General features: G+C 40.6%; 1 protein-coding gene across 2 annotated transcripts in view; it reads right to left on the bottom strand.

Moving 5' to 3' along the window:
• The window catches only part of dym (dymeclin), a 56,833-nt gene that overhangs the window by 11,428 nt on the left and 30,656 nt on the right, over positions 1–14,749 (bottom strand). For both annotated transcript variants that reach the window (XM_078271545.1, XM_078271544.1), the window contains exon 15: positions 3,116–3,298. In XM_078271545.1, coding sequence (XP_078127671.1) covers positions 3,116–3,298 — 183 coding nt within the window. The remainder of the gene's footprint in view (positions 1–3,115; positions 3,299–14,749) is intronic.

The following is a 14,749-nucleotide window of genomic DNA, read 5'->3' as shown; positions in this document are numbered from 1 at the left end:
TTCCAAATTTAACATGAGCAAGTTTTGGTTTCTGTAGCGGCCAGGCGCTTGTTGTGTTGCAGCCGTGGAGCACAGTAAGCAGCGCTCTAGGGTGGCTTTGTTTTACGCTGAATCAAAATAAAACTTTTCTCTTATTTGTGAAATAAGCATGTGACCCGTTTCAACTCCACCACTCAAAGAATCAAAATCGAGAATCGATAAGAACCGGAACCGAAAGGAAGATTCGGAATTGGAATCAGAATCGTAAAAATCCAAACGATGCCCAACCCTACTTAACACACAGGATCTCATGTCATCTTTATCTCATTGAAGTTTAATATCAACTCTCAGTTCGGTCATGAAGCTGTTTGACTCTTGTAATCCCGCTGTTTGGAGCTGTCACATTGATGTTGCAGCAGCCACACCCTATATGATGACACTGGGTGCAATGTGGAGATCTAAATTAGAGCAAAGCGGCATCATGCTACATGTAGAGGGCTTCATTCTGTAAACAGTAACACTGGTGAATGTTCCAACACGTAATGTTGTTATGAAAAACAAGCTCTTTGAGACTACATTTTGCCATCAACAGCCAACAAGACTTATCCATGGGTTGTCATGTTTCCTAGCAACAGTAGGTTGCTCCGGAAATGCGTCTTTACTATGCAGAGACACAGAGCTACGTGTAGTAAAATTTACATGGCAATTATAAGACAAAAAAGTGGATACAAGTTGATGAAATGGCTATAAAACCGCATGAATTCTGCTTTCTAGAGAGTGAAAAACCTCTAAGCCAAATTCAAAATGCTACAAACATAGGCTCGGCTAATGTGCCTGTAGGCTACATACTCAATACACACAGTATTTCAGATTACAAATTTACCATAGGTTTGAGCTCGTTTCATCCCACTTAAAATGAACACTTCACTGGAGCTCAAATTATCTGATGCCTTCTGGGTTTAAGCCCAAACAAGAGATCAAGGACACTGTATTCTGCGTTTCCACTGCTATGCTAGCTTCTTCCCTGGAGAAATGTTTGATATTTGATCATTAAAAAAAACTCTAGGTATTACCGATTCTTTTTAATGTTCTTTTTTGTCAAACCAACAGTGAAAAACTCATCTACAGGCAATCTTTTCTCTGCTCACGCTCTATGGTTGCTTTAGAGAATTCAAACACACCAGAGCCTACATGAGCACTGTGTGTGTGTGTGTGTGTGTGTGTGTGTGTGTGTGTGTGTGTCTTATCTAATACTAATCTCTTCATTAACTCTGAAGGCCTCCCATATGGGGTTAATTTAGAGGAGCAAAAAACCAGTCCCTCATCCTGAATTTCATGCTCACACACATGGATTTGCAAGCACAAGAAAGGCTTCGGAGAATAGCCTTAGGGAGACCGACTTAAAGTGACTATATGTAACTTTTTAATGTTTCTGAAGCTCTATTTTTCATACAATGGTCTTAAATGACCTGTAACAGCAAACGAGACTAACAGTGAAAAGAACGCCATTTATATAGTTTTTAGTAAGGCCTCTGCCCAGGTTCGATTTTTCACAGAATGATTTGCGGCAGGTAGACGGCGCTACAGTAACACCTTCTGATGGGCCACAGACTTCTTTGTTACACCGAAAAAAGCCTGTGTTAGTATCCAGCCTTTTGAGCCAGGTAAAAGGAAGCAGGATATTTACTTATATAGGCCTAATTGTATTTTAATGTTATTTTAGAAGTTATCTGTTGTAGTTATGGCTGATACTGGGGCAGGATCATCACAGAAAAGACGGAAATTAAACGAGGAACAACTTAAAGGGAAAGTGAAAGACAACGGCGATAACGTGAGTCAACTTCGGTCGGGCTATCAACAGATGGAGACAATTACGGGATTGTAAATGATTCAAAAACGTCCCCGAATTGGCCCTTAGGTATGTAATATGTCCATTTCATTCATAAAATAACTTTACAATGCGCGATGTGGTTGTACATTAGTAGCTGACATATAATTACGTCCCCATTCCATTTAGCGTGGAGGTTTCCCCTTTACTCCGTGACAAGGGAATTTTCTGTTCTCTTGTCCCCCCGTTACTTGTGTAAAGAGTGTGTGAGTTTCATGAAATGCGCTATATGAATCCAAGTTATTATTACGTTGGTTGCTACAACAACTTCTTATTGCTTTGGCTTGTGACACAGTGACAGTGATACCCGGTTTATCTCATGAGACATCCAAAGTAGGCTAACAGCTGGAACACACCACACACGTACGTGTCGCATATAGTAGCGTAGCGCAGCTATTTTTATTTCGGCCTAGAAATATGCGTCCGGTATGAATGGCCAGGCGCACGATCAGGCACATATCTACGCTATGCGACACTTGAGCGGGATTTTTGCTTCTGCGTAAAATCTACGCCGTGGCTACGTACGCTGTGGCTACGTACGTAGGTACGTGGAGACACGGAACTACGCTGGACCCTATGCTGTAGCCGGACGTGCTCCTCTCGAAAAATTTAACTACGCGTCATGGCGACGCACGTCACTCGCCGTGACTTGGTAGCGCTGCATTTCCCCCGACTCATTTCCTGGTTCTCCTTCTCCATAAACAACATGAAATCAAGGAGAGGGTTAACTTGAAAGTTACATATAGCCACTTTAACGGAGGGACTGTAAATATCATGCTTACCTCATACTTATGGATATCAGCAAAACCCAAGGCTATGTATGCAGCAACCCCCCATCCCTCACAAACACACCAAAGCTTCCTTTTCTTTTCTATATGCCAAATACAGCTTTGAATAACAGCTCTCTCTCACATTGTTTCTTCCTTCCACGACATTCAATGAATATTTGACACACAGACTCTTGACACAAGGGCTATGATTAATTCATCAACACTATTTAAGCTCACAGGGCTCAGCGTGCCGTACAGTCCAACTGCACACCATGTTAACGATGCAGTTCGCATATGTTCCAGCACTGCCTGGCTATTTTGCAGACTGAGAGGACATGCAGCGGAAGTCTGTATAACCTTGATCTATGGAATAATTACCACAAATCAGCCACGAGGTAAAGCGATCGCAGGCTCAAGCTTCTGTTAATTCGTTTCTTATATTTGAGTGACTATGAGGAGAAAAAAAACTTCAACTGACCGTGTCTAAGTTCTGCATGATGTCTTGGAAGGATGGGTGCGTCCTGAACTGCTCAAAGAGCTCCCTCTTGTAGAGCAGCGCGTACACCAGGTTGGGGTTGTGGTGTAGAGAGTTGCTCAAGCAGGAGTTGATGATTTCCAGCATCATGCGGATCACCTCCTCAATCACATTCAGGTCCTGGGCCTAGGGGGAGAGGGAGGATGTGAAGTTAAACTGGTTTCCCACTACACTGGTTTCACATAAAATGGTGGGTTTAAATAATTGCTTCCTGATAGATTGATCAGCAGGAGGGAACAGAGAGATGGAAGAAATGGCAGAAGGAGGGAGAGACGGATGAAAGTTGACAGCCATGGTCTTAGTGAGAGACAGATAGGTGACCTTGCGATCCACAGATCAGTTCATGTCACAGTAGGTTTCCTCTTGGGGCCAAGACAACTGTCGGTAAGTGACAGGTGACAGTATGGGAAGAGAAGGGTGTGGGAACGAAAGAGAGAAAGGCGAAGGGGGTTGAGTGGCTGACATGATGAGTTATTTACAAAGTTCTTCACACAATGCAGGCTTGTCACAAATGAAAATACAAAGCAATTGCATTCAGAAATCAAGCAGAGAAAACAACACATCACAAAGCTGCAAAAGGCAGGAACCTTTAACTACAACACACTCATATATACAAGAGCTCAAGCTCAAATCTCAAAGGTACATTAAAAGGAATAGTTTGATGTTTTGGGATACCACTCTCGTGTATGTATGGTAAATATGAAGCTACCATCAGCGGCCGGTTAGCTTAGCTTAGGACACGTTCAGGTTCAGACCAACGAAAGTGATCCGGCGATTCGCTGCAGGGTTGTGCAGCGGTGGGAGTGTCACTTAAATGGCCCATATGTGTGACGTCCTGTTGTTATATTTAACCTCCCAATGTAGCACAAGTAGGCTCTATATTTCACAATTATTGTTTTCTGTCAGATCGTTTATAGATCTCGACATTTCCGACTGCACTTAAAGGCAGCTTCATTTCACAGAGAAAGAGAGAAAGAAAAGAGATGGAGGGACTGTGCTTTGTGCTGGAGCTTGTTACACAAACTCCTGGGCAGTTAAGTGCTTGTGTTTCGTTTTTTTTACACTCAGTGTTTTAAAACTTTGTTCTTGCAGCGATGGAGGCAGTGATGTTTCCTGTTTACTGTACAGGACTCTCACCCCGCCTCAAAACAGACTGACAAGTCAGACAAGAAATGACAAGTCAAGAAAGACCTGCGTTTTCGCCGGACTGTCACAGTGTGTGTGAATAAGTAAGTAAGTCACTGAGAGACTAAAAATAAAAGAAATGCGGAGTCTTAAATGGAACTTAATGTTCTAAATAACAAGGGCTTCAGGTCTTTGGGATTGTGTACGTGTCTGTCCTGTTGGTGCTATGAAACCTTTAACCTACGCAACACTTATTGTAGCTATTAAAATTAGTTAACCTACAGCATGATATCACTACTCTAAGACGTTTTGGTAGTTCCAAGTAAATCTGTCTTCTCATCAATGTGGAAATCTATGCAGCAAGGTAAAATCTAATCGGACCATCTGCTCTACTTGGGGAACCTGCAGTTTAAGAACAGAGATTCTATCATGCATTGTTCTTTAGTTACTGTGCTCACAATAATGTGTCTACACAGACAGACGAGTCCCAGACGAGATAACGTCCCACATGGCTTTGTCCATTGTGGCACAGAAACAGCAAAGAGACTGTGGGAAAATGAATATTCTTTAAAGAGATAAAACCACGCAGCAATGAATTGGCGAATACAGTTCAAGAGATGATGTATGATGTTCAGTGGTGTTACAACCGCGGGCAGAGCTCTGCAAACTCTATCATGTACTGATGGTATTATAGATAAGATCCCTAGATGATGCAGCCAGTTTCCAAACCAATCTAAAAATACAAAACAATAACGTGCTTAATCCCGACGAAAACAAACAGTTTGCAAAATGGACTTGGGGCATGGTGTGCTGTTTTTTATTTGCCAAAAAGCAAAAGAGACTGTATTACAAGAATTTAAAGCAACTGTGGTTGAAAAAGTGTACCATTAGTTGAACCATTAGCCCTGAGATGTAGCTACTCTATAAACAGTGGGCAGAGTGGAAAGACAACAGATAAGAAGAAGCCGAGACAAAGAATGCAGGAGTTAAGAACATTCAAAGTAGCTTAGCTTAATGCGATGGTGCACTAATGAAATAAGTCCAACGGTAGAAGAACACTGTAACATACACGGCAAAGATTATCTAACCCTGATCCTGGATCTATATGATTAGCAGGAATAGCATGAGCTGTATGATTTTGTGTAAATCTGATAACGATATAAAGACCAAATCCCCCCTTTTTACATAAATAAATTTTTTTTATGAGAATGCCTTAGACTATTTCTTTAAAGAATTGAGACCAAAATATGTACTGAGCGGGACATTACAGTTAAAAATATGTAATTTTTTTTTACATAAACCCTAATATCGATATATCTGTTATCAGCCAATATTGACCTACATATCTAATCTATATTGGTAAAATAAGCTCAATAGAAGTACTGTCCGATACTGGCCTTAAAAAATGTCTTACGGGTGCACTTTGTCCATTTTAAACCTAAAATACAAAGAAGAACTTTTTTTGACATACACACTGAGTGCTCTCATTAGAATCAACAGACCGCCATGTTTGTATTGATCATCAACAGGTTTTTTTTCACAGAAGACATTTTGACTTGTCATTGTAGGAAAAACATGCGTTACTAATAACATTAATGATGGCTCTGTTTCTTTCAAGTGTCTTTCGTTTGCCTGCCTGCCAATGTTACACTAAAAGTCCACTCACAAGTGGACATGATGTTGTTTTTTTTACACAACTATGTAAAACAAATATATCACAAATGAACTCGGTCAATTTTAATCCTGCTGTGTGTGGGCATCAATTTACATACAGACCACCGCTCTTCAGCTACTAGGGGAAAAAAAGCAGACTGTGTACTATCGACCATGATGTGACAGTAGCTTAGAACGGGACTGGGACATTTAAAAAGGTAGACACTAGACAAAAGCAAAACATTGTGACTACACGGCTGCATCATTGTACCAATTGTAGGATTCTGAAATAAATAAATAAATATCTTAATTAAAAGCTTAATTGACGGGTTCAGCCAGTTGCTTGAATCGCCATCTTTGCTTTACAGGAAGCCTCGCCTTAGAGAGTACTCATCAGCAACTTCCTCTGGGGTTACATCCTGCTTCATTTCAGGCTTGAAATGAGAGGAAAGTGTATTCCCCTGCATGTATTGTAAATTCTGTAAAATACATTAGAATGAGATGCTGAGTTAGCCAGTTTAATTTTTAATGTGTAGATGTATAAATCAGTAAAGCTTTAATGGTGTAAAAAAAAAAGAAAAAAAAAGAGACATTTAAAACCTTAAAAAAAGTGTAATAAAGCACAAACAGGAAATCTGTTTAGCCACGTTACTATGGAAAAAACAAACAACTTTCATTTAAAAGAATATGGGCTTTTATTTTCTCCATCGCAAGACTTATCCTTAAGGATTCATTTTCATCCCAAACATCATTGTTCTGATGACGACGTGTTTTGACCAAGAATTTGTTAATACCAGCTAAGACCAGTTTCAAAACAGCAGCTCAGCGAGACTGCTACGACAAGCTGATTGAAAGCTGAGATTCTACCTCTAATCTGGGCTAACCATCTGTAACAGAACTGCATGTAGTATCATTTTATACTCCATCTTCGGCGCCTTGCTTCAGAAACAAGTCCTTATCTTTAAAATAACTTTGCTTGCTGTGGGCCTTTTTTTTTTAGCCTAACATAAGTGTGTGCACAAGCTCGTGCGCATGAACAAACAATCACCCCCTGAAAGTAGCCAGGGGGATAAGGATGATTCTTTAGAACTGTATTCTGTTGTAAGATGACCATGAATCAGGCTTGCCACACAAAGGCATTGATTTCCAGGCTGGTAGACAAAGGTGTGTGGTGGTGTGGAGCTTTAACAGGCAGACTTGAAGAGACAAGTGGACGGCAGGAGAGCTGGCTATAATGAGGATTGATTGTGCGTCTGGAAGCAGAGGTGGCTCTCTGGGCTCGACTCCACTGCCTAGATAGACCTGCTCCACAGTGGCAGGCCATAATTAGACAGAAAGCAGGCACAGATATGGAAGACAACTGAGTGGGAGGAGGAGGAGGCAGAGGAAGGAAGACAGCAACAAAATGAAACCATAGAAGAATGGAGTTGTGGGGGGTGGTTGATGGAGAAAGTGAACGCAATGAAGAAGAGACAAAAGGAGCAGAGGAAGGATGGGATGCCTAGTGTGTTTGTTCTCTAGCTCTGTACCCAGCTTAATGAGATTAGCCTGGCAGAAAAAAAAAAAAAAGCCACACTGGGGAATTCAGGTCACATGAAAATAGGCTAGCTAGACGTCTGCCTGGCCCTGTGTGTATGTTTGTCAAGTGGATGAGATTAAGAGGTCCATGGTCTATTTGAAACCCAGACAGGATTTAAATATATTGGCTCCTCCTCCTCTTACTCTGTTCTCTCGCACTTGTTTTTCCCAAAAATGTATCCGCTCGACAGCCCGAAAACACCTGACGTGTTTATATGACTGCATGAAACCATTACAGCCTTTCCTTTCTTTCTCTCGCTCCCCTACCTCATTTTTCCTTCCCTCCCCTCTTCTTTTCTGCTCCTTCTCCTCCAGTCATGTGCTATTTTCCAGCCTGCTGCATTGTCATTTAGTCCCAGCCACTCATGCCGCTATTTAATGTCTTCTCTCCACCCAGGAAAACACAGGCTTCAGACATGAGCTATATCATTAGTCTCAATAATCCTGCCCCATTTTACTTGTTTCACCATTTACACAAACCTTACAGGAAGGCTGTGAGTGTGTGAATACGCCTGTGTGTGTGTGTGTGTGTGTGTGTGTGTAGGCTTTCAACCGTCTGATTCTGCTGTTAATTCTTCAACATGCTGAGCACACATGTGTTATGTCTGCAGGTATATTTGACCTTTGCCATCTGTCTGACAAGGAAAATGATGGAGTTTGCAGATGCAATCAGTGACTGAAAAGGACACTGCCGGCACTACAGTATCTGTGTGTGTGTGTCTAGCCATCCTATCATACCATTGCATGTTTTTATGCATGTTTGTGTGTGTGTGGAAAGGGTGTTTTGAAACACAGACATGTAAATCCCTGTAAAGTAGGAGCTGGCATCATTAAACCAATAGCTTAGTGATTCCCTGGCTGGCCCCGCTGCTCACTGCAGACTGTTGCAGGGCAGACAAACCAGACATATTAAGAAAGAGTACTGACAAAGACAAGGGCATGGAGATAAACACAGATACACAGACTAGCAAAAAGAGAGAGTTTAAAGCCACACCTGTAAGACAGAGGTTTTCACGGTTTTAGAATGCAAACCATTAATCACAAATATAATATATTCAATATTATAATGGGCAAAACAAGAGGGAGGGTTTGAATAAGAAAGAAAAATGAAGACAAAAAACACCACAGACAGACAGACAAGAGAGGGTCAGACTGGCTGAGTAGCGGCAGCCTGTCCAGTCTTCTTTAAATGGGTCATTGTCTGACCTGCGTTATGGTACCACGGCCACGTCATAATCACACCATTTTGTAGAGCATTGCGCCCGGGCCAGCCTCTTATTACTCCATAGCCTCACAAAACATCCTTTGTTGCACACACGCACAGACACACACACACGCACGCACGCGCGCACGCACGCGCAGTCTGCCTGTCTAGGATGTGTTTAGGAAAGACTTTGTTGGACAATCGCTGCATCACTGTCTGTTTGGAGGGGAAGTCCAGCATATTTGCAGACAGACACCTTATTATCAGTTCAAATAAGCACACTATCTCTCAGAGACTTGGCTAGCAGTAACAACGGGGGGGCATCACAGCGGTGATGTCGATAACGCGAGTGATGATAAAAAAAAAAAGATGACGCCAACAGCTGCAACAGCACTCTGGCAGATAGGTGGGCAGTGCTAATTGATTTGCTGCTAGCTGTGCTCTGTTTTGCTGTGCCTCGATCAGGAAAAGACCAGAGCACAGCGGGGCTGCCCTAATTGCCATTTGGAAGCAGACAATCATTAGGACCCCAGAACACCTGCTGCCCGAGGATAAACACAGAAAAAGTCGGAGCGAAAGAGGAGAGAAGATAAGAGGCAGACAGCTATATAGAGAGACAGAGTAACAAGTAAACTAACAACTAGGTCTAGTACCATCTTCACTAGGCAGGTGAGGAAAGAAATTCAGAAGAGACTAAAAAAGGGGGTCAGTGAGGAAGTCAGCTCCCCCGCAGGATACTGACTTAATGAGAGGAACACAAGGGGACAGACTTCTATTGAGACTGAGAGGATAAGATAATGAGCAACATAAAGGGAATCAGTCTACGAGGTTACGTAGAATTTGTAAAGTTCCAAGTCATTATAGATTATTTTATTCAGTGTTAACTTTTCTAAAGACCACCAAAGACTTGGCTTCAGTACACCTTGAGTTTGGTTCATTTGTTACAGGTGAAAATCATGGCTTTATTAAACCCCTTTTACTGACGCTTGTTACTAACAACACCTCAGTGTTGATTTTTTTCAAGGGGCTGCATTAATGAGGATGTGTTGCTTTAGGTTATTGGTGAGAGAATGCAATATCAGGAAGTCAGGAAGTCCAGTCTGATCCGCGAGTTTAAAGGCCTACAGCTCCATTTCCACCTGGAAATAAAATCCGATCTAAGTGATCTGATCACAAGTGGACAGCTCTAGGGATGTGTGTTCTACATCAAAAGACTATAAGAAATGTGACAGCATAATTGACACTTCAATTAATCAATTCCTACTTTCAGATAAACCATGTATGAAGGGACACACCTTGCATCTGCCCTTGCACATAATGTTGTTTCAGAGTCTCCATCAGCACCATGGAATTAGGCTGCATTTCCACCTGGTATTAAAATCCGATCCGAGTTATCCAATCAGAAGTGGACAGCTCTAAGTACGCGTGTTCCCACCAGGCAGCAGAATGTGTTTTCAAATGGTCTTGAGTAACCACTTGTGATTGAATCTCACTTGCCCGCTCTATTTGCAAATAAAGACGTACATTTATTTGTTAGTTTGCACATACCAGTAGGCTGGTTGTGTGTGTGTGTGTGTGTGTGTGTGTGTGTGTGTGTGTGTGTGTGTGTGTGTGTGTGTGTGTGTGTGTGTGTATATACATTTCTGCCTACAGTCGGTTAGGAAGGAGAGGTTTAAATAAAAAAATGTTACGTTTATATGTTCGCTTATAGGCGTTGTGTTAAGTTACTGCTGATAAAGACCCAGCATTTCCTGATTTTGCTGCTTCATAATAATAGCTTTTAAATAACGGGGGACTTTTAATTGTGACATGAGAAATACTTTGAATGAGGACGTAGATTGATTTTAATACCAGGTGGAAATGGGATTTTAGAGAAAAATGGACATGGAAGAATGTCCGGTCAAGGCCGGGCAATGAAACTGCCATATTTTACAATCTCAGAGAATGATAGGTAGAAGTTGATAATACACGAGACTCCCTTTGTGATTGGGCCATGTGGAGGCCACGCTGAACATCATACATCCTTCAAAATATGCGATCAGGAGAGAATGAAAAAGTATGGAAGTGAGTCAAATTTCCAGCAAAGGCAACACTTTATTTTAAGTCCCTCTATTTAGCATTTATAAGCAGTATATATAATTTTAAATGGTTTAAAAATCACTAAAATGTGTTTATTAATATATTTTTCAACAACTATAACTCCTCCTGTGGGCATCAATAGAACTTTTCAATGGAATTCCTTTGCTAGGCAACAGCCTGGCCCCTTGTTAACTTCCTGTCAGTTGATGTCATTCACATACACTGCAACAGGAAATCAACTTGGGGCCATATAAAATGTTTGTTTGAAAAGGTCACTGTTAACATATGACAATAAAGTTTCTCATCTTATGAATGACAACATGGCAAAACACAATTGTTGTAGTAATAATTAGGGCTGTGAAACGATTACATTTTCTTAATCGCGATTAATCGTTGAATTTCTATAGTTCGCGATTAATCGCATGTTTTATCACATTATTAAAATTCTATTATTTTGCATTTTAGAACTGTTTTTAAGTACATATTAACAATGGAAAGCCATTATTACCAGTGTATCTTGATTGGGAATCAAATGAATGCAAAGAAAGTGACTTTATGAACTTGATTATAAGATTTGTATTTGTTTATTATATGTTTAATCTAGTCACATATTTGAATTTAACAACAACTTTGAATGCACCACGAGGCTGTAAATCACCAGTTTCATTGAACGCACCGTCTGTGTTTTTCCGACAACAGCAGCTGCAGATTGTTACATTCCGGTGTTGGAATCCTCTACAGTGAAATACAGACACACTTTACACCGTTTAGCGTCAGGTATATATTTCAATACTTTTTCAACACTGGTGTGAGAGCAATCTTGTCCCACGTACAAGTGACTATAGCCCGACCATTACAATAAAAAAAACAAAAAAAAACAACAGATATGGGACCTTGAAGTCTGCATTAATATTAATTATATAACATAAGTGAGTACAAGTATGTTTGAGTCGTCGACTGACAATGTAAAACACACAAAAAAGAAAGATCATTTTCTGATGGTTGGTTGGTTGAAATGATCTGTTCACCTACATTTACTTGTACATGAATCAACTTTAAAAACATTTCTAGCCATCTATGAGCTATTGTAGCATTAATGGAAAAACTGTGGATTTTGCACAACAATTTTGTAGCTTAATACAAAAATGGCAATTTCCTGGAAGGCCTGATAATAAACAGAAGGCATAATGTTTATTATCTGTTGATATATCCTTGGGCTCTGCTTCTTCCCTAAACAAAAGGAATGGTGCTACAAAGCTAATGCATGTGTCTCTCTGGCTATTAAAAAGAGATCACAGATTGTGGCTCAACCAGAGCACATACTGTAAACACATAGACAGGGTGGTCCAACATGCTTCTGGCTCTCTCTGTGTGTGTGTGTGTGTGTGTGTGTGTGTGTGTGTGTGTGTGTGTGTGTGTGTGTGTGTGTGTGTGTGTGTGATTGTAGTCTCTTCCCAGTAATGTGCAACAGTAAACAGATGAAGAGGCACAGAAGTAATATTACTACTACCACTGGCTGGGAGCATAAACAGTGACACACAACTCAATGCAATGTAACGCAGTGCATACTTTATTGTTTTATGTTTGTTTGTGTGTGTGCACGAGCACATACTGCATGTCACTGCACTTATCCCAAAGGGCAATCAGAGGTGCAGAGGGTGCAGAGAGCAGCGGTCGGGCCCCGAGAGAGCTGCCCTGCTTGGACTGGGAGCCTCTGGCTGTCCCTTGAGGGCTCAAGGGGCCCGTAACCTTCACTCTTTCTTCCCTGACACTAACCAGACACAGCAGCACAAACACATACAAGGATAGGGTGGGGTGGGAGGGGGGCTGGGGGGTGCTCTGTGTGTGTACATATGAAAGAGAGACCAAGAGGCAGACATAAAGAGGGAGGGAAATGGAGGGGGAGAAAGAGAAAACAGAGGGAGACATTAACACATAAGCAGAATTAGCCCAGCTTTAACCCACAGCTTAGAGCATTTGACGTTGTTTTTTTTCATATCCTCCTCCCTCGTAAAAGAGAGCAATTACATGTCCAGGACAATCTCACATTAAACAAACAGTTCTCTCTCCAGAGCGAGACTCAGCCAAATTACATTGTTTCCAGATGCCCACCACAAGCCCACCCTCTATTCAAACCCTCCTCATCTCCTCCCCTCCTGCTTGTCTCTCCCATTTCTATCGTTCTTCTTTTCTCCTCATGTTCTGCTCCTCTTGATCTCTCCCTATAGCTCCCTAAACATCCCAAGTTAAGATGAGAGTTTGTGAATAATACCAGAGAAGTCTGCTTTCAATTACACAGCCACATCCTTCACTTCTACTGGAGGAGAAAAGGAGGGCCAGAGATGGAGAAAACAAAAGAGTCGACACAACTTCTTTTAGATGTCACTTCTCCAAAGCCGAACCTGAGAACCTTAGCCAGTGTGTGAGGTTATTATAATTGGCCTGATAAGAAAAGCTATGCAAAAGGTTTTATGTAAATTTCAGTTGAAGTTTTAGACTGATGATGACGGAGGGTAGAAATAAATGGCTGGTCAGCTAATGTTTAGCTTGTAGATAACGTTTCAAACCATTAACTTCACTTGTGTGGAATACATTTCCTTTCCTATTTGCCATTGTGTAAAACATTTAACCAGCTGTTTATTTTTTATCTATGACCTCATTCCTCCATTTCTATGAACGAATGAGCCAGATATTTGCTCAAAATTTAGTCTATATGCAAAGACAGTCCTCATTGTCGCACACACTCAGAAATCACACAGCAGGATAGAATTAGGCCTGCATGATTAATCGTTAAAATCGCGATTCACCATGTTCACGATTTAATTTTTAAATAACCTCGATTTATTTTTGTTGATTAAATTTTTTATTTATTTAATAATAATAAAAATATTAAAAAAAAAAAAAATGACTTCGATTCTCATTTAAGTTTACGAGCCGACTGCATCACAAACGCTACTACTTTCTTCCGTGAGTTTTAAACATACTGTATAAAATAGGTTTTAAAGCGCGCCCAAGCGCTACGATGCTCTCCCTTCTCTTCATTGAAGCCTCTAAGTTTACAGGATTGTGGTGATGCGCAATAGGTGCCAAAGAAAATCTATGTTTGGTACTGCCAATTTGTTTTGTTTTGTAATGGTTCCTGTGTGCAATAAACATTACACTTTGTGAGAAAAAAATCGTGGCAGAGAATCGTGATATCAATTCTAAGCTTAAAAAAATCGTGATTCATATTTTTCCCCGAATTGTGCAGGCCTAGATAGAATGTGACAAAAATAAATAATCCCATGCAAAATTCACTGCATCATAATGGTTAGTAAGCAGAAAAAGGATAATCTGCCACTATTTGTGTAATCAATTCATAGTTATTAATTTTTAAATAAGTAAAAATGCCAAAAGTCTCTAGTTCCAGCATCACAATCGCTTCTTTGCTTTGTTTTATGTAAACTGAATAAAAGTTTTTGGAGGGCTGCTTGGACAAAACGAGCTGGGTAAAGATGTCATGTTGGGCTCTGGACATTTTACAGACCCAATATATAATCAAATAATAAAAATAAATTAATTAAGATTAATGGATGATGAAAATGAACTGCTACTAACATCCCTACTGATCAAATCTACATTTGAAACCCTATAACTATGCCACACTTCAATTCAAATAAAAATGAAACAAGCAGCTCTGTGAGGCAGTACGTAGGGACAGTAGTGCATTGAGCTAAATGATAAATTAACATCCTAACATGCTCGCAAGGACAATGCTAACATGTTTACCACGTTCACCATCTTAGTTTAGCATGTTAGCACACTAACATTTGCTAAAACAGAGTACAACTGAGGCTGATAAGAATGTCATTATTTTTGCAGGTATTTGGTCATGAACGACAAATTTAAATATTTACCACATACAGTATTACAATTCATCCCGACATCCCCAGCCTTCT

The sequence above is a fragment of the Sander vitreus genome, chromosome 16 (assembly GCF_031162955.1).
Source record: "Sander vitreus isolate 19-12246 chromosome 16, sanVit1, whole genome shotgun sequence".
Lineage (NCBI taxonomy): Eukaryota > Metazoa > Chordata > Actinopteri > Perciformes > Percidae > Sander > Sander vitreus.
This window is presented reverse-complemented; position numbering and strand designations above follow the sequence as displayed.